This window comes from Sturnira hondurensis, unplaced genomic scaffold (assembly GCF_014824575.4).
Source record: "Sturnira hondurensis isolate 20B ecotype Veracruz unplaced genomic scaffold, ASM1482457v3 Scaffold0000780, whole genome shotgun sequence".
Lineage (NCBI taxonomy): Eukaryota > Metazoa > Chordata > Mammalia > Chiroptera > Phyllostomidae > Sturnira > Sturnira hondurensis.
In genome coordinates this window covers 16,531,326-16,549,693 of record NW_028073411.1, presented here as the reverse complement: position 1 = coordinate 16,549,693, position 18,368 = coordinate 16,531,326, and the positions used below count along the sequence as shown (strand labels likewise).

Genomic DNA, 18,368 nt, shown 5'->3' with positions numbered 1-18,368 from the left:
TCACCCAGACGTGGGAAGCCCGTCTTCACCAAGTGCCGTCAGTCACCGTCACGGGAGCACCGAACCCTGCACGGCACGTCCTCCATGTGTCTGTAGGTTCTGTGACTTCAGGGGAAACCGTGTATAATGCAACCAGTTTTGCCAGAGGCCAACTGATAGGAACGAGCCGGCTCCTCCAGCCGCTCAACCACCGTAACAAAACATCCAAGGCCCTGCTGCATGCACGCACCACCTTTCCAGGTTTGGCACAGGTGCAGCCTGGACACACGTGAGGTGGCCCATCGAGCCAGCAGTCAGCGTGGCGATAGCCCTTCACAGCCCAGCTGGCTCCAATGGGGACACTGGGGGAAGGAGAGCTGGCCTGGAGGGTTCCCACCTACCAGAAGGGCCACCCGCAGTCCCCCACTCTGCATTTAAAAGCGGGCTCTGAGAAGCTGCTCTGAGAAGGCTCGTGGAGCAGGTGCTGAGCAGCAGTCCGTGACACTGTTCTCAGCTTGCTCAATGAGGGAGAGGGCAGTAGAAACAGCCAGGTTTCGGTGTCAATCCATCCTCAGGATGGTGGCCATCCGGGGGCACTGAGAATGGCTGACCTACAGAACTGACTGAAAAGTCAGAGTTTAACTCTTGAAAAGACCTAATCCTGTGGGATTATGACAGCTAATGGGAAGGCTCCGTGCTCAGCAAGATTAAGGACTGACGTGACAGTCGGAGCTGGAGTGGGGGTAAAGGCAGCCAGCCCGAGGTTGCCTCCTCTTGTAACAGTGTCAACAATCAACATAAATTAATGATACATTCATTATGGTACCTTCAAACAGTCAAGCCTAAATAAACTTCATACCATCAAAAAGATAAACGTTCTGAAAGGCTAACAGTTTCTCACTTGCCAGCTCCTGGCCCGGGCCACACAGTCACAGGTGTGCTTTGCTTCTGTGTAATGACTGTATGGCAATCCTTTCACAGAAAAGTAAGACTGAATTTAAAACCTCACAGAACCTGGCCTCTGCCATAGAAAATCCACCAAATGAGACACCAGGGCAGCTAAAGAAAGTGATCCCCAAAGGTCGGCTGGCATCCAGGTCACCCAGACACTTGTGCAAAGGGCCCCGTGGGCCCCGCACCTAGTCTGACTCAGGACTGGGCGGCTGAGTGTCTCCATTTTAGCAGGTTCCCTGGGGAGGTGGGTGCCGCTGGTCCGGGACCCCAGGTGAGAACCACTGGCTAAGAAACCTGTAAAACCACAGCACTGGCCCCTCACTGCTCTGTGGGGGAGAGGGCCGCTGCCAGGGGCGGTTACCCTCAGGGGCTGTCTCGCCACCCCTCGGTCTTGTCAGAGCGAAGTCCTGGGCTCAGTGAACAAGGAGCACTTCTCTGCCGGCAAGGCCACGCACTGTACAACCGAAGCCGTGTGCGGTACGTTTGAAATGTTTTATTTAATGCTGGAAAACTGACCCTAAGGGAAAGATGTAAAAAGAAAGGAAAAGGCACCGTAATTAAGTTGTCCTTGGAAATGATGAGGGTCTTTCTCTTTTTTCCTTTCAAACGACTTCACTTTAATGGGACTTCAAGCTCACACACCTGGGAGGTAAAGTCTGAGTACCTGCGGGCGGACAGGCAGGCCGAGTGCTGGGAGCGGTGGTCAGTCACTCCACCGACTCTAAAGCAGGGTCTTGGACGTGACAGCCCCGAGCAGCCCAGAAGACAAGTGGCTAACCCAAGTTCCAAAGGACGGCACCGTGCAAGAGGGCCCCTGAAAAACTGCACAGGGCCGGGCAGAGCCAGGTCGGAGCCTGGTTCAGCACAGGGACCCAGAGGAGCAGCACACGGGGCCTGGACTGGTCACATGGGCTGCCCCACCTTGCCTGGCTGGTCTGCAGGGCGCCCAGGGCCACCTTAAGTCCAGATGCTTCACCAGGCTAGCCTGGTCAGGGTTTCAGTGAACAGGGCACTTACAGCTGTGACGAAAGTCCTGGAGGGTGCTATGCCATAACTGGGAACTCTCAGCTAGGAACTTTCTAAAAGGTCCTGCAAGTACAAGAGCAGCCTGCGGCTGCCCCCCCAAAAGGGCTCAATCCTCCTGCTGCCAGGTTTCCCCGCAGCTCCCTCTGCACTAGGGGGCGCTGCTGAGGGCCCTGTCCATTCCCAAACTGAGCCAGCAGGGACCTGCCAAAGAGTACCAGGCGGGGGGGCACTTTCAGGTTTGGGAACTGCAGGCTCAGCACTCTGCCCTGCCAGCAGGGAGGGGAGGCTCATTTGGTCACCGTGCTCACCACCACCCTCTTCCTCAAGTTCCAAGGACAGCTCCTCCCGCCCTCCTCTGGCCCCCTGCCTGTCTGCCTGCCTGCTCACCCTGCCAGCCCCCACGTAAAGTGCCGTGTGCCGGGGTGGGAGGGAGCCTGGCACACTGGGTGGGGCCAGCACACACCGTGTACCGAAGGGAAGGGCTCACAGAAGGCCACGGTCCACGCTCATCACGTCTCCACACCCAACACAGAAAGGGAGATGGCCCTCTTCACGCATTACTTTTAGGACTGAGGTACAACATACATGTACCTGTCTCCCCCATGATTTAAGATCATTACTACTGCTTCTTTCGGAGGACCATGAAAAGAATTTGTATCCTAAAAAAAGAAACTGCTGAAAAAAGAACCACAAGGGGGAAAAAGGCTGCTCCGGCCCCGCCCTGCAGTCATCGCATCTCATAAGCACATCAGCGGCCGCAGCGTCGGGGCACGGGCCTCAGGAAGCATCCCTGGATATCCAGCCACTCTCCGTGAGGAAATTCAAAATCCTTTTCTTCAGGACCTTGTCCAAGTAGCTGGGCAGGCGGCTCTTGGAGGGAATGCCCTGCCGCTTCTGGAGGTGGTCCTTAATGATGATGGTCTTGGCGGTCACGTAGCGTGCGGGGCTCAGGCCCAGGGAGCTGCACAGCGCCTTCTCGCGGTCGGACAGCAGCTCGAAGCCTGGCAGGTGCTCGATGGCGGCGAACTCGCCGTCCTTGGCGTCCTCCCGCCCGCGCTTGGCGCCTGCCGAGCCCCGGTTCTCCTTCCGCTTCTCGCGCTTGTGCCGGGCCGCCTCGTACTCGGCCGACTCCTCCATCTTGGTGATCCCGTTCCGCCGGTAGCGCTGCAGCTCCCGGATCTTGGCGCGCAGCATCTTCTCCTTGTGCATGCTCTCGAACAGGTCGTCGAACTCCTTGCAGGACATGAACTGGTACAGCGGCCGCAGCTTCAGCCGCAGCTCCCGCTCCTCCTTGGTGACCTTGCGCTTGGCCGTCTTCTCCCTGTCCTTCTTGTCCTTCCCCAGGAAGGCGGGCACCAGGTTGTAGTCACGGGCAATGTTCTTGCGCCGCTGCCTCTCCCTGAGCTTCCGCACGTACATGTCTACGTGGGCGCGCTTGAGCTCGATCTCCACGTCGTCGTCGTCATAGTTGACCGAGAGCCCGCTGATGAGCGTCTCGGCATCCTGGTCGTACTCAATCTCGTAGTCGTCCCGCAGTGGCATGTAGCCCAGCTGCTGCTGCTCGGCCACCGAGATGTCTAGGGGAGGCAAGGGGGTGGTGAGGCTGGGAGAGAGGGGGCCTCCACTGGGGCAGGTGTGGTCTGTCACCCGGTTGGGGATGGTGTCAGGGATGCAGGCCTTCCCCAGGTTGCCGTGGATGTACATGCTTACGTAATGCTCCATCACTTCCTGGGGAGTCCGGGAAGCTCCAACATGAGCAGCCATGTCTTCCTATAAGGACAAAGGTCAGAGTCACTTCCAAAGTCAGAGGGCCAGCCTCGGGGTTCATACAAATTCCCTGAACATTTTCATTTTTGCACAGCTACCTGGAGCACTTCCTATCTCCATCATTACCCCTTCCAGAGACAGCCTACCACACCTTCCCTTCCCTACCGCACCCCGTCCGGGCTTAGCAGCCAATGTCAATGCCAGTCTGTACCAGACAAAGTGAAGACCCAGAGAGGTGCCACATTTGCCTCGGGTCATGGCGTGAGCTGGCAGCACGGCTGAGACCACAGCCCACCTCTGAGATCTGGACTGATCTCCTGGTTCCTGAAATAGGACTAGCAGGGCCTGCCCAGTCCTGGCATTTCACCCCCTGCACTGGAGCGGGGGCAGGTGTCTGTGAGTGGAACAAGACACAGCCGGACAGGGCCACAGAGCACCTGGGTGCTCCACTCCTACCAGTCCGACCTATTCTTTCCCAGATAAGAGAACAGACTCACCCAAGTTCATGTCCCAGGTCCCCTGATTACAGAAGGGACCCCGCTCTGCCATGCTACCTGCCCCCAGGGACAGGAAGGGCTGCCCTGTTCCTCTCCTAGGTGGTAGTGTAAGGGGACAGGGGAGTGCCTTTTAAAGTGGCTGGGGGCTTCGTTTCTGACGGCCCCACCCTTTGTTGGCTCGGAAAACCCGCCCAGGCTGCAGGCGCGCACTCCCACAGGAAGGCCGCCCTGAGCACCAGGGTTATTAATGGGAGGAAATAGTATAACTCCTTCAATCTTCTCCTTCTGCCAAGAGCCCTCTTCCTCCAAACAACCACTAAAGCCACTTCAGAACACAGCCGCCCACGTGCACGCTCACCCTCGAACAGCCACTCAGCGCCCGCAGCCTCCGCTCACCCCTCCACTCTGCTCTCACGGCTGAGCTGCCTTCTGTCTGGCAAGGCTCACCTCTGTGAGAGTGGGTCGGTCTCTGTACCCCCAAAAGCCCAACGGGAACCCCTGAAACCAGCCAGTCCATGCAGGCAGGGCTAAGACAAAGCGGGAACGGAGGGGAGGGAGCAGTCGCGGTGCAGTGACCAGACCCTACGTCTGGGCCCCTACCAGGACACACTGGACCCGCAGGTGGGGCTTCGGGCACAGGAACAGAGCAGGCGGTGCTGGAGCCTACCGTGAGAAAAGGGGGGACCATCCCCATATGGGGATGAACTGTTCACACACTTTCCTATTTCAAAAAGTCACTATAATCATCAAATCTGTTCATTAAATTTTCCCAGGAAGCATTTAATCACAAGCACTCCCAGCATCTACTGCCACTCTGTGAGGCCCAGGCTGACCACCTCTCAACCCTGAGCGCCCCACGCCGGGCGGCGGCCACAAGGGTGGTTGAGCCGAGCGCAGCAGCTTCTGCAAAGCTGCAGCCACTACAGATCCAGAATCTGGTGTCCGGGGAGCCTCCCAGGCAAGGAGCTGGGTGCAGACTGCAGCTGCACGGTCAGAAACTCGGGCCCTGGCCTCGCTCTCCCTGGCCCAGTGAGATGACAGCCAACGAGTCCACTGCTGCCCCTGAGCCCCAGCCATCTGCCTTTCAAAAGTTAGCAGCTGCTCAAGGCACCACGTCTGGATAAAATTCAAATCCAGAAAGAAGAGAAGGACTCTGAGTAATTAAGGGGTACCTGACCAATCAGAGATGATGTGTTCGTATTTTTTTAGTTACTTCCATCAACTTCGACACTCTGGGGGAGCCCCAGGGCTGGGGCCAGAGTGGGGAAAGGGGGCGATGTCACATGCCAGCACTCCCACCCTCCCCCGCCCAGCACCCTCCAGGCTGCACACCAGCTCTGGCCGGGGTCAGCAGGTCAGCCAGCTGACACCTGGGCTGCCAGTCCTCTGTAGGTAACAAAGGGGATTCAGCTCTCTGCTGATACTTATGAAGCCACAGATCAGAGGAGCATGTCACCAGGATCCCAGGATGCCCATGCCAGTCAGGCTGCAGGCCAGCCTAGGGCAGCCTGAAAGGCCTCACGAGGAGCCAGGCCACCATCCACTTCTGACAGACTGAGCTCTGACGATGAGTCAGAGTGGCTCGGAACAACACAAGGCCTAACTCTCAAGGCCTGCGAGATGGAGTGAGGTCATGGTAGACCAGTCGGAATGAGGGTGGCTACAGGGCTCGGACTCTAACAGGACCCACAGAGGTCAGACAGCTTCCACGAAGTGAATTATAGTGAGGAAGACACTTGTACAGGTGATGAGAGTAGCCCCAGCTGCTGGGCGCTCTGCCATCACCGGGCACTCTGCTGCCACGTGCTGAATGTTCTCCCCAGTCTCTTCACGGGCCGACAGCCACACCATAGCCACCTGTCTCCTGTGGGAGAGAGGTCCTGTCACTGCGTCAAGCACCACACAGGACAGCAGCAGACGGATCGAGCACAGCTCTCCCCCTCGCCCACCCCAAGGTCAACGTTTCTGCTTGATCTGGATGGACACACGGACAGACAGATGAGTGGACAGGGAGGCAGAAGCCACAGAAGTGTGTTGGCGGGAAAGGGTGCGGAGGGAAGGTTCCACTCCAGCACACTGAAACAGGAAACAGGCTGCGCACAGACCCGCGCCCCACCGCGCACAAGTTACAGTGCGCACGCCGGTGGGGGTGGGACTCCAGGTTTGTTTCTTCGTCTGTGTTCTCTTAAAAAAAAAAGACTTCCCATCTTTGGAAAAAGGTAAAGAGAAACAGGTATGTTGCTTCTTTAAATCCTTTGAAAAAAAGGACAAAAGTGTTTCTAAGCCACATACGGCCCATGAGCTCCCCTTTCCAAGGTCACTGCCCTCAGGCCAGGACACGGCCTCTCCAGGGAAAGCAGTGAGCTTCCCACCAAGTAACGATTAGGCCAGGTCCTCTGGCTGCTCTGGCCTCCTGCCCGCCCCGCCAGGGCTCACCCGTGCTGGCCTCCAGCTCAAACGGGAAGGGAGAGCGCAGCCCGGAACGGTCACCACTCATGCAGGGCAGCCGCCTCCCACCTGTGGGGCTGGCTCAGCTGGGGCCACCAGGGCGTCTGACCTGGATGTCTCCACCCCGGGACCGGACAGGGCCAGCCTTTCAGGGCTCCATCAGCAACCCACTGCCTTGCGCACCGAGCTGTCCCAGGATTCAAGGGTGAAATTTAAGAACAGAAGGATGATACAGATTTTCTAAAAGCTAAACTTTGCCATTAAGATGGTCCTTCATTGCAAGATTACATTTTTACCATTTGGGGCATATTAAGATAATCTTTCTTTTTGTGAAATGGTGATAAATACCCAGATCTTTAAAAAAATACTTTGACAAAAATGTATTTTATATATATATGTTATATTATATTATATTAACCAGCAGACTCCTGAATTCGTAAGCTGGCACTCAACTGAGCCACACCAGCCGCGCCTAATATATATATACATACATACATATATATATTATTTTATATATATTATATTTTTATATATCTTATATATATTATATATATTATATTTTATATATGTATTTTATATATGTTATATTTTTATATATATTATATATGTATGTATGTATGTATGTATATATATTAGGCGCGGCTGGTGTGGCTCAGTTGAGTGCCAGCCTACGAATTCAGGAGTCTGCTGGTTCCATTCCCAGTCAGGGCCCACCCCTGGGTTGCAAGCCAAGTCCCCAGTAGGGGGCACACGAGAGGCAACCCACACTGATGTTTCTCTCCCTCATTTCCCCGCTCTAAAAATAAATAAATAATTTAAAAAAACATTCTTACTTGGCAAACTTAAAGTAAACAATTCTACATCAGTTTTCAAACCGTTTCAACATGAATGGCAGCAGCCATCTGCCTGGGGTCCCTGAACTCCTCAGCACGCTGCCCAGGACAGAGCTACCCTGACCCGTGGCTCCTGCCTCGCCCTTCCCTCTGAGCTGGAGCAGGCCCTCCTCACCCTTCGGGACAGGTCACATCCCTGGTCACATCCCCGGGACTGTTCTCGCCCGGCCCGCCGCAGGCCTCTGCGCCCCCCTCTGTTGCCCAAGCGGCGCCACCATGCCTCCTGCTGCCCCTGGAGCAGCTTCACAGCTGCTCCTACCTCCTTGAAGCTTCTCCACTTAAAGAAAAAGGAAGGCCCCCACCCCCACCCCCGGCTCCAAAGCCCTTGGAGAACAAAACCAGCCCTGAGGCCTCTGCCTATGCCGCCCAGTGCAGACCTGGGGCTCCAGGAAGGATGTGACCAGACGCTCCCAGCGGCCCTCGGAATGCTCCCCAGCAGAACTGCCAGGTGTTCAGGAAGGGGGAGCATGGAGCTACAGCTCGTGGCTGTTCCACCGAAGGCGCTGCTTGGCACGCAGGCACCGAGCGTCACTCACAACATCCCAGGTGGAAGCGGCCCAAGTGTCCACCAGCGGGTGAAACGTAAGCAAGATGAGGCTGTCCGTGCGGGGGATCCTGCCTCCAGGCAGGCAGCTCCACCACCACAGGGCGAGCCTGGAGGACACTGCTCGGTGAAGTGAGCCGGGCCTGGCAAGGCCAACACGGTCCTGAGGGTCAGGGTCAGAGAGAGCACTCGAGCTGGCTGTTCCTGGGCCAGGGACAGTTTCGGTTTGAGAAGATGGAAACTTCCGGGCGTGATGGTGTGACTGCGGCCCAACAATGTGAACGCCCTTCACACCACTGAACTGCGTGCTTAGAAACGGTTATAATGGTGAGTTTTACATTATACGTATTTTACCACACCAAAAGTACACTTTTCAATATAAAAAAGAACAACTTTAAAGTGGCAGACTTTACTCCACGTCAGGGGTCCCCACAGCGGAACCTTCGGGCCAGCAGCTCAGGCACCACTGGCCTTTTTCAGACACATGCACTCTCAGGCCCGCCCCACACCTCCCACTCGGTGACAAGCCCTCCCAGATCTGTGAGTCCTGCCCGAGGTCTAGGGCCGTGCTCCGCACAACCCCATCCGCTCTGGCTCCTCTCTCTGGCCAGCCTCTGCCCCCTCCTCCCCACCTGTGAGAGCAACTCCCGAGAACCCTGCTGTCACTATGCTCTCAGGACGGGCTTCCCCACGCCCCATGACTTACAGACAGGTGGCCGTTCTCAGAGTTCCTAGATGGAACTGGACACACTGTGTCGGACGCCCGGGGACCTCCCCACAGAGATGCCAACTCAGGTGTGGGCTGGTCCCTGGGAATCTGGGGATTCACAGATGACTCTGCTGTGCAACTGGGGAGCCAATGAAATGGAAGGTTCCAGGCAGAGTCAGGCCTGGCTCAAACTATCTCACTGCCTACAGCTGCTGCTCCTTCGTACACGCCGGACCAGGGGCCATGCCCAGGGAATGAGGGGCAGTGTCAAGGAGCCAGCTTGAGGCAAGAGGAGCTCCGTTGGAACCAGCTCCCAAACCCCACTGTGCCCTGAGGGCCTGGCACTCAAGGATTTTCCACACACTCTTGCCTGCCTGTCCCCAGCCTGAATCCTCCATTTCAGGTAACCTGGCTTTACCTGGCTCCCGGACACACCGGCCTCCTGGAACATGGAAGCCCTGTCCACACAGTCCCTCTACCTGGCCAGCCCTCTCCACTCCTTTCCACCAGCGAGAACCTGTGCTCCCGTAGCCACACAGCCTCGTTCAAGGTGACCCAGCCATCCCATGTCTGTCCGTGTTCCCACCACCAAGCACAGGCTGGGGGACAGTCTGTGCCTCCGGCACAGGCGCCAACACACAGCGGGCCCTGCTGCATCAGTGCGAGGCGAGGAGTGAGCGGTCGCACGCACAGCACAGCAAGCACCTACTTCCGGCTCGCACCCGGCCTCCTGACACTATACTGGGGCCACGGAAGCTCTAGGCTCCAGCCAGACGTCTCCAACAGCCGGCCTGAATGCATGGACACAGGCACAGGCCCTGCCCGGTCTACCGGGAATTTCACGTGCTTGAAATGGTTTTTTCCATTTTGCAATTAAACTGGAACCTCACGCAACATCACCTGCCAAGTGATCTTGTATGATTTTCTTACAAACAAGGACATTCTCCCACGTAACCACAAACCACCCTCAAAATTAGAAAATTAAAAAGACGCACTACCATCATCTAAACCTCTGTTCTCACAGGAGTTCTGTCATTCACCCTACCCCCCCCCAACTGGTGAAAGACCCTCTTCAGAACCCTGTGTTTAGCTCTGCCCTCTTCCTTGGTCTCTGGTGGTCCTCGCACGCATGGGTTCGGACACCTAACTGTGGTCTGCCTCCCCCACCGCACAGATGTCCTCCTTCCCCACTTGGCCTGCGACCCCCCACACTGGCCACCCTCCTGACCACCAATGCCCTTCTCACTCCACTGCGAAGCTGACACCCATGCTGGGTTGCCCACATCACATTTTTTGAGCGACAAAACCTCGCAGTGCCCCCTGCACAGAAACCCTACTCACCCCAGTAAGGCTGACTTCACTCGTGGCTTCTCCCCAAACCTCCCTCCGCTGCAGGGAAGCCCCTCCCCTTGCGCAGGCCAGGGTGCCGCACTCCCGGCTGCCACAGATGCACAGTCCACAGGGAACTCCACGCTCTTTTTAACTTCCTACCCGAGCTCCACAGGCAGCCCCCACCCACTCCCCGCTAGGTTCTTCTGACCACCACCTGCAGAGGGGCTCTGGCCTTCCTCAGCCCGTTCCATCTCCTGGCCAACAGTCTAGAGGTCTGTGGCTCACCTACCACCATCGGGAACCGTCGTAAGTGGGAACCATAGTTCACGCTGTGTTTGTGTCTGTGTTCACATTCCCACAGCATCCGCACAGCACTCAACACAACACGACTGCCTTGGGGTGCTCGATCCAAACCCTGGAGAAGTGACTGTGGGTCCCCAGTCTCGTGCTCACAGGCACCGCTGTCTGCCGGTCCTCTCCACTGCTCTCACCAAAGCACGGGCACAGACTGTCGGAGCCTGGCCACCCTGCTCAGCCCCAAACCTGCCTCAGCCTCCCTGTTAGCATCTCTCAGCCGTGCCTCTTTCCCAGACTTCAGCAACAGCCTCTCTCTGGGCTCTCCTGAAACCACCCTGTCCCCATGAACTCCACACACAGCAGCACAGCCCCAAGGTCACAGGTCACACGCCATCTGAACAACCAGAACGAATAGCCTCGCCTTCTCCACATCACTGTCCCCGGGGTGCGAGCTACTTTACCTCCACACTCCACATCCCGCCCACGAACCTGACTCCGGCACCAGCAGGCCACCTTCCCCACCCCACACAGCGACCTCCCACAGAAACTGGCCAAGACTTCACTCGTCTGAGAAGCCCTTCCTTCCAGTCCAGCCACCCCTTCAGTTAGGTGCACCAGCAGGCTACTGGCCTCCATCAGACCCATGTTAGTTAATGGTCTTATGCTAAGAGGTTAGGGCCCAGACTTTGGAATCGACAGGCCTGCATCTAAACCCTGGCTTTGGCATATGAAAAGCCAGGGCATCCTGGACAAACACTTAAAATGACCAGAGTCACTGTTCTCCACCTGTACACAAAGAAGCCCCTCCATGGCTGCTGTGCAGAGCAGTGACGTGCCTCCAGGACCAGCACGTACTGACTATAGCATGCGCATGACGCAATACTCACAGTGCACACCCACAAACCTCTCAGAGGGAGCCACACAGCTCGGAGCTGCACGTGAAAGGTCCAGGGTAAAGCAGCCAGACACCAGAGCCCCGCTGCTCAGTGTGGCCCGTCCAGGCGAGGTTAGCACACAGAGCTCCAGCCCCTGCACCCGGACCCTGCCCCCAGGCCCAGGCAAAAGTTACTTCAGCTGTGTCTCTTTTAAGAGCTCACGTGGAAGCCCTGGCTGGTGTAGCTCAGTGGATTGAGCACGGGCCTGTGAACNCAGAGCAGTGACGTGCCTCCAGGACCAGCACGTACTGACTATAGCATGCGCATGACGCAACACTCACAGTGCACACCCACAAACCTCTCAGAGGGAGCCACACAGCTCGGAGCTGCACATGAAAGGTCCAGGGTAAAGCAGCCAGACACCAGAGCCCCACTGCTCAGTGTGGCCTGTCCAGGCGAGGTTAGCACACAGAGCTCCAGCCCCTGCACCCGGACCCTGCCCCCAGGCCCAGGCAAAAGTTACTTCAGCTGTGTCTCTTTTAAGAGCTCACGTGGAAGCCCTGGCTGGTGTAGCTCAGTGGATTGAGCACGGGCCTGTGAACCAGATGATCTCGGTTCGATTCCCACTCAGGGCACATGCCTGGGTTGCAGGACAATTCCCGGCAGGAGCCAGTTCCCAGCAGGAGATGCATGAGAAGCAACCATACATTGATGTCTCTCTTCCTCTCTCCTTCCCTTCCCCTCTAAAAATAAATAAATAAAATATTTTAAAAAAAAGAGCTCACGTGGCTGAGTGGGAATGTGCAACTTAGCCAGCTCCCCAGGTGACCCATGTGCACATTAAAGTTTGAAAAGTACTTCTTTAGACAATGCCCTCCTTCCAGCCCCGTGCTTGCTCCAACACAGTATAAATGTTTTAGTTCCTGAGCTTGTTTTTCATGTATTTCCCACAATGCTGCAGGGGAGGCAGTGGAGACAGCGCAGCTAGGAGCATGGACTCGCAGTTAGACCACTCGGGTCAACCTGCTGCACAGGCTGCCGGGCACTCAGCAAGGTCCACACCCCAGCAACTACTTTAGCTGCTCCTCCAGAGCTGCGTGCTGGAAGGACGACGTGGGGAAGGAATGTCGCTCTGGGGCACAAACACATAAGAAGACAGACCAGTCACGAACCATAACTGGGGAGAAGAGCCCTCTAAGCAGAAAAAGAACCAATCAAGGGGGCAGCAGCTGAGACACCGCAGGTCAGCAGACACTGTGAGGCCTTGCAGGCTGCAAATTTAATATAAGCGGCTCTGGAAGCCACTGAAGGGATGTGACGTGACATGTCTTCAAAGAACACTCTGATTACTGTGTGTGAACTGAGCCATAGGGCTCAAGGTCGAAGCAGGGAGACCACACGGGAAGCTCTAGAAGTCACTGAGCCAAGAGAGAAACACCAGCCCAGGATACGGCCATGAGAGGTGGCTTGATTCCAGAACCGTTTTGGGGACAGGGCTGCTGCTGAACTGGACCTGGAAGGAGGAGCTGAGGATGGCTCCGGTCTGAGTCACTACGTGAGATGATAGGACACTGGTCCAAGATGTCCCTGAGACCAGCAGGTAAGGATTCGGAGCAGTGTTTTGACACTGAGAGCATGGGCAGGAGCCCGGTCTAAGGCCTGAATAACAACAGCTCTTAACGACGGCACTTCAGGACAAAGTGGCAGAGGTTTCTGGAGAGAGGCAACCCAGTGCTGGTCTGTGAGTGAGGGTTTGCAGAGCAGAGTCGGAGGGGCTGGGAGAGGAACAGAGTCCGGGGTGCAGAATGGGTACTGGTCCCTGGAAACTGGTGCGCTTTATGGAAAAGAAAGCAAAAAGTAGGGAAGCAGGACAGGTTTGGGGATGGGTGGAGCATCTTCTACAGGAGCCCAGCAGGGAGGGAGTGCTTCTGAAGGGGCCAGATGAAGTGCTGGTTCAGGGAACATGGGGCCCAATACAGGCAGCTCTGGAAAGGTGAGGGGCTGGGGTCATGTCTCTCCTCCCTACTCCTCACAATGCCTGGAGGCAGCCACTTACCCTGGGCAGTGCTGGGCCAGAATACAGCCTGACATTCTCTCTTTCTAAAACAGATGAAATCTCCCCGCCCTCAACAACCCAGANCTTCTGAAGGGGCCAGATGAAGTGCTGGTTCAGGGAACATGGGGCCCAATACAGGCAGCTCTGGAAAGGTGAGGGGCTGGGGTCATGTCTCTCCTCCCTACTCCTCATAATGCCTGGAGGCAGCCACTTACCCTGGGCAGTGCTGGGCCAGAATACAGCCTGACATTCTCTCTTTCTAAAACAGATGAAATCTCCCCGCCCTCAACAACCCAGAAGAAAGAGCAACTCCAGCCCATCCAGAGAGGGACACAGCTCCCCACCCACTGGTGTCAGTGGGCCCAGGCCAGCTCTCACCTTTCCCTGTCCAATAAAAGCCTTTACCAAAACCTAACAGAGGACAACACCCAGGACAAATGCCTCCCGGCCTGTGCTCCTCTGTACAGTTCCTACTGACCACTCCTCACACAACGTCCTGGGTGTTATGAGGACCCAGGGGACACAGGGCCCCTACCTGCACAGACAACGCACACAGAGAGCACGCTTACGGGTGCAAAGTGCATCAAGGATGGTGACAGAAGCCCCAGGGCAGGTGTGAGACTTGTCTGGCCTTCGCCACCATGGTTCTGCAGGCACAACCTGCTAGTTCCCCAGTGCTCCTGCTGACCGGTCAGGTTGGCTCACCTGCGTGTGGCCGCCAACTCCTACTCCACCAAGGATGGCGGCGCCCCAAGTCTGCACTCGGCAAACACCTACAAAGTATCCCTAACGGTCTGGAAAATGGCTCTGCTACCAGAAAGCCAGTCAAAACCCCTGTTCTGCTACTTCCTGGCTGTGTGACCTTTCGCAGGTTGCTTCACCTCTCTGCGCTTTGACTTCCCGTGCGAACTGCCTCTGCCCCGCGGCCCTCCGTGCTAGGCACTGACCGAGCAGGTGCGCCTCGCCGCTAAATTGACCGAAGAGGGAACCAAGCCCCCGTGTCTCCCGCCCGCGTCCGCGCAAGGTCCGCCACTCACCCAGTTTCCGAAGCCGAACTGCTCGATGGCATCCAGCAGCAGCTGCTCCTCGCGGCTGGTCCAGCCGCCCTCGGCCTCGGGCCCCCACAGCGTGAAGCGCCCGCCGTCCACCAGCTGGTAGCCGTGGTAGCGACGGTGGTGGCCAATCTCGGCGCCGGCCGAGAAACACTCGGGACACAGCTCGATGTCCTGGCACTCGGTGCAGCGGAAGCGCAGCGGGCTCACCTCGGCCAGGCAGTACACGCAGTACTTCTTACCGAGCTCCGCCATCTTCCCCCGCCCGCCGCCCGCGCCCGCCGCCGCCGCCGCTCCCGCCGCCCTCGGCGCCGCCGGGGCCGCCGCCTCGCTCCAGCAACCGCCGCCCGCCGCCGCTGCCTTGCCTGCCGCCGCCGCGCTGCCCCGCCCAAGCGCCCCCGGAGCCGGCCAGCCGGGCCGCGTCCCGCCTCAGCACGCAGGCGCCCTCCGGCCCGGACCGGCCGCCACCGCCGCCGCCGTCGCTCCGCCGCATCGCGCAGGCGCCCCGCGCGCGCCTCCGCGCGGAGCCCGGCCCGCCGCTCTGCGCCTGCGCGTCCCTAGCGCCGGCCGCGCGCCCCTCCCACCACGACTTAACGCCACGCCCCAGGCCTGACACGAGGAAAAGGAGGGAAAGCAAGCGCGGCAGGCGCGCCCCGCCCCTCTCGGCGCGAGCCTACATCCTCTTCCAATCAGCGCTGCCGGTAGTCCTCCCACGGCCTCCCATTGGTTTTAAAGAGGGGAAGGGGGCAGGGCGTCGGACTGACGTCTAGCCAATCGCCAGGCCCACCGCTAGTGCAGCTGGTTGCCCCTGGAAACCCAACAACCCGCCGCGAGTTCCGCGGGGCCAGCAGAGCCCTTGAGAGATGGACTATCCCGCTGAGCCCACTGGGGCTTCTGAGCCGAAAGACGGAGACGTGGTGAGCCTAGCCTCGCGGCTGTCCGGGATCCAGGTCAGCTCTGGCCCCCAGTCCCCGGCCGAGCCCGCGGAGCCGGAACCAGAAGCCGTTGAGACCTCGGAGGGAGGCGTCGCTGCTGCTGAGCCCCCCGAGCCGGCTGAGCCTCCCGAGCCGGCTGAGCCCGCTGAGCCCGCCGAGCCCGCCAAGCTCCCCGTGCTCTCCGAGCTCCCCGAGCCAGCCGAGTCGGACGAGCCTGCGGACCTCGCCAAGCTCCGGGAAAAGCCGGCGGCCACAGAGGCTGAGGGCGAGGAGGGGTCCCGAGAGCGGGAGGAGCCGGTTGAGGCCGAGCCAGAGGAGCCAGCCGAGCCGAGGTCCGCAGGCGGGACCGAGGAACCGAAGAAGGAGGAGAGGGAGGAGGCGCCGGAGGAGGAGAAGGGAGAGGAGCCATGGAAGGCGGCAAGGAGAAAGAAAGGCCCGTCGCGCGTCTCTCTGCAGTTGTCCACGGGCAGCTGGGGGAAGGCTGAGCAGAAGAGACCGGAGGAAGAAGCAGAGTACGAGGAGAGCGAAAGGAAGAGTGTGGAAGGAAGCGGGGTGAAAAGCGAGTTCTGGCAGAAAGGTCTGGACGAAGAACCCGAGTACGAGGACTTGGAATGGACAGAGGAGGTACAGAGGCTGCAGGAGCAGCAGCTGCGCTCTGAGCTCCTGGACCAGCACCGCTCCCTGATGGTGGAGCGGAGCCACTACCAGCGCTACAACACGTACCTGCAGCACAAGATCTGCCTGGCGCTGCGTAAAAAGAAGGGCCTGGATGCGGCCGAGTTGCCCGACATGGGCCCGGAGCCGGAGGCCCCGGAGAAGGAGCGCGCCTACATTAGCTACCTGGCTGTGCTGGAGGAGCTCAGGAAGCAGCGGGCCGACGACCTGGCCTGGTATCACCAGGAGCTGGGCCAGCTAAAGCAGCAGTGCAAGGAGAACCTCTCCAGGGTGGAGAAGGAATGGCGAAGATTCCAGGCACTCAAGAAGCAGGTGGTGATGCAGGCCATGGGCAGCTGTCGAATGAGGGGTGGTCGCCAGGCCGCCCTGCGGGAGGTGGAGCAGCTCCAGGCCCTGGAGGAGAAGAAGGAGAAGGAGATGAGCGCCGTGAGGCTAGAGAATGTGCAACTGAAGCAGAGCCTGGTGCACTTTGAAACCAGGATGAGGGCACAGAAGGACACCACCGAGGGCCTGCTCCTCATTGATTTTGAACAGCTTAAGATTGAGAACCAGACGTTCAATGAGAAAGTTGAGGAGCGAAATGAGGAGCTTTTGAAACTGCGCAACAAAGTGGACAACAATGTGCAAATAATTACCCATGTGAAAGAAATGTTACACTTTGTAGATATCGAAAATGCATGCAAAAACTCACAACTTTTGGAAGTTGACAGTCAGGTAGCCCTAAGGAGGGACATCTTGACCAAGACTAAGCAAGCTCGAGACAGCCTGCGGATTGACAACATCAAACTGAATCAGAAGTGTGGGCTTCTGGGCAAGGAGTCACTCCTTCGGGACATGGAAGAGAAAGTGGGCAAGACTGACCTGCTCAAGGAGCACCTTAAATCTCTGAAGCGCCACCACGCTGGGCTCACTCTGTCCTGCGGCGGCATGAGGAGGAAGATCCGGGAAGCCAAGGCTTTCCTCCCCTCCTGACCGCAGCAGACCAGCTTCATCCTCGGCAAGCGTCACCCTTCGTTAACTTTCATTCTCCACTTTCTGCCCTTTATGACCTGTGATATTTAGGATGGAACTACATTTTGTATTTATCTCATAAATCTTCAGCTTCCCAGTGAGGGCTGAGCACAGAATCCTGTTAGCAGTCAGTTTTCTATGGGGTGAAGTAAAATAGGCCCAGAGAAACAAATGAGAGGTAATGCACTGGATTTGACTCCTCGTAAAAAGCTGTCAAAAGCCTTTTTGTATCTGAGCAACTTCATAATTTCAGTGACCTGATACCGAGGAGAACAGTCTCTCCTCCATATGCAGGAGGGTTCAACCAATGTGCAGGGTGTCCCCAGGATTTCTGTACCATTAAATCCCTTTGAATTCATTACACCGTGTAGCCTGTCAGCCCCAATTCAAAGCTCTCTAATCCCCTTAGACTAACCTAAAGTCATTTTGTTTGTGAGTAGACCAGCTTCTGGGGCAATAAAAAAATAGCCAGTGAACTGGGGGTGCTAAACAGGAAAGGAGCTAGTGCCCCTCATCCCCACTTTTTCAGGGGGAAGGAGGCTCAGTCTGCTTAACCACTGGTTAAGCAGAGCCTGGTGCACTTTGAAACCAGGATGAGATGTGTTTCTGGCTCAATGACAGTCTTCAATCCTGATACAACGTTTTCAAAGGAATGTGTTGGTCTGTACCAATACATGGCAGTTTGTTTTCTAGTGGAAATAATGATGGCTGTGTTTTTCCAGGCACAGATATCTGGAGTGGGGACTGCCATCCGTGAGCTGTTTGTTTTCAGCAGGGTGGCAGCGCCTCGCTGGGCACGTGATTTACTCCGTGGCCAACAGTCAGGTGCCGTTGCTCCCACGTCAACACAGAAGGACGGGTCTGCATCCTCACCTCAGTCACCGGTGGGCGTTTTCAGTTTTCTCTGATGCATTTGGAGCTAGAGGCTTGGCTTCATCTCTCCTTAATCCTAGGTTAAATTTTGAGGTCTGCAGATTTGAGGTTAAAAGTATTCTCCTACCCCTAAGCTTAAGGGGATCACAAGAAGGGCAGGCTATTCCCATCTGTTCTTTGGTACCAAATAGCTGTTAAGAGATGGCAGAAGCCCATCCCTAGAGCGAAGGTTCTGCTAATTATAAGGATGTCACAGTGGCCCTTTGATGATTTTGTTCTCAAACGTGTTTTTGCTTTCATGCTGATAAAGGCTGATTAAAATTCCTTTCCACATTCCACACCTGGAACACGCTTTTTATAGTCATGCACATGTCCCACCACGAAGACATGACCGTGAGGCGAGTAGACGGTGTCGACTCCCGATTTGCAGGCTCCGCATCCTCTG

At 57.1% G+C, this 18,368-nt stretch overlaps 2 protein-coding genes across 2 annotated transcripts; one reads left to right on the top strand and one right to left on the bottom strand.

Moving 5' to 3' along the window:
• Positions 1 to 1,525: 1,525 nt before the first annotated feature.
• On the bottom strand, positions 1,526 to 14,746 carry TADA2B (transcriptional adaptor 2B). Its single transcript, XM_037046254.1, has 2 exons — positions 14,415 to 14,746; positions 1,526 to 3,729 (listed from the first exon to the last, which is right to left on the bottom strand). Exons 1-2 carry the CDS (start codon positions 14,682 to 14,684, stop codon positions 2,737 to 2,739), a joined length of 1,263 nt encoding a protein of 420 aa, XP_036902149.1. The 5' UTR covers positions 14,685 to 14,746; the 3' UTR covers positions 1,526 to 2,736.
• Positions 14,747 to 15,179: 433 nt separating this feature from the next.
• Positions 15,180 to 17,189, top strand: CFAP184 (cilia and flagella associated protein 184). Its single transcript, XM_037046239.1, has one exon. It carries the CDS (start codon positions 15,293 to 15,295, stop codon positions 17,009 to 17,011), a length of 1,719 nt encoding a protein of 572 aa, XP_036902134.1. The 5' UTR covers positions 15,180 to 15,292; the 3' UTR covers positions 17,012 to 17,189.
• Positions 17,190 to 18,368: the final 1,179 nt, after the last annotated feature.

Excerpts from the sequence above, each read along its gene's own strand:
- TADA2B (XM_037046254.1), bottom strand. The coding sequence starts at position 14,684 with ATGGCGGAGCTCGGTAAGAAGTACTGCGTGTACTGCCTGGCCGAGGTG. Across the intron at positions 3,730-14,414 it reads AGTTCGGCTTCGGAAACTGG|GAAGACATGGCTGCTCATGT; the intron begins GTGAGTGGCGGA and ends TTGTCCTTATAG.
- CFAP184 (XM_037046239.1), top strand. The coding sequence starts at position 15,293 with ATGGACTATCCCGCTGAGCCCACTGGGGCTTCTGAGCCGAAAGACGGA.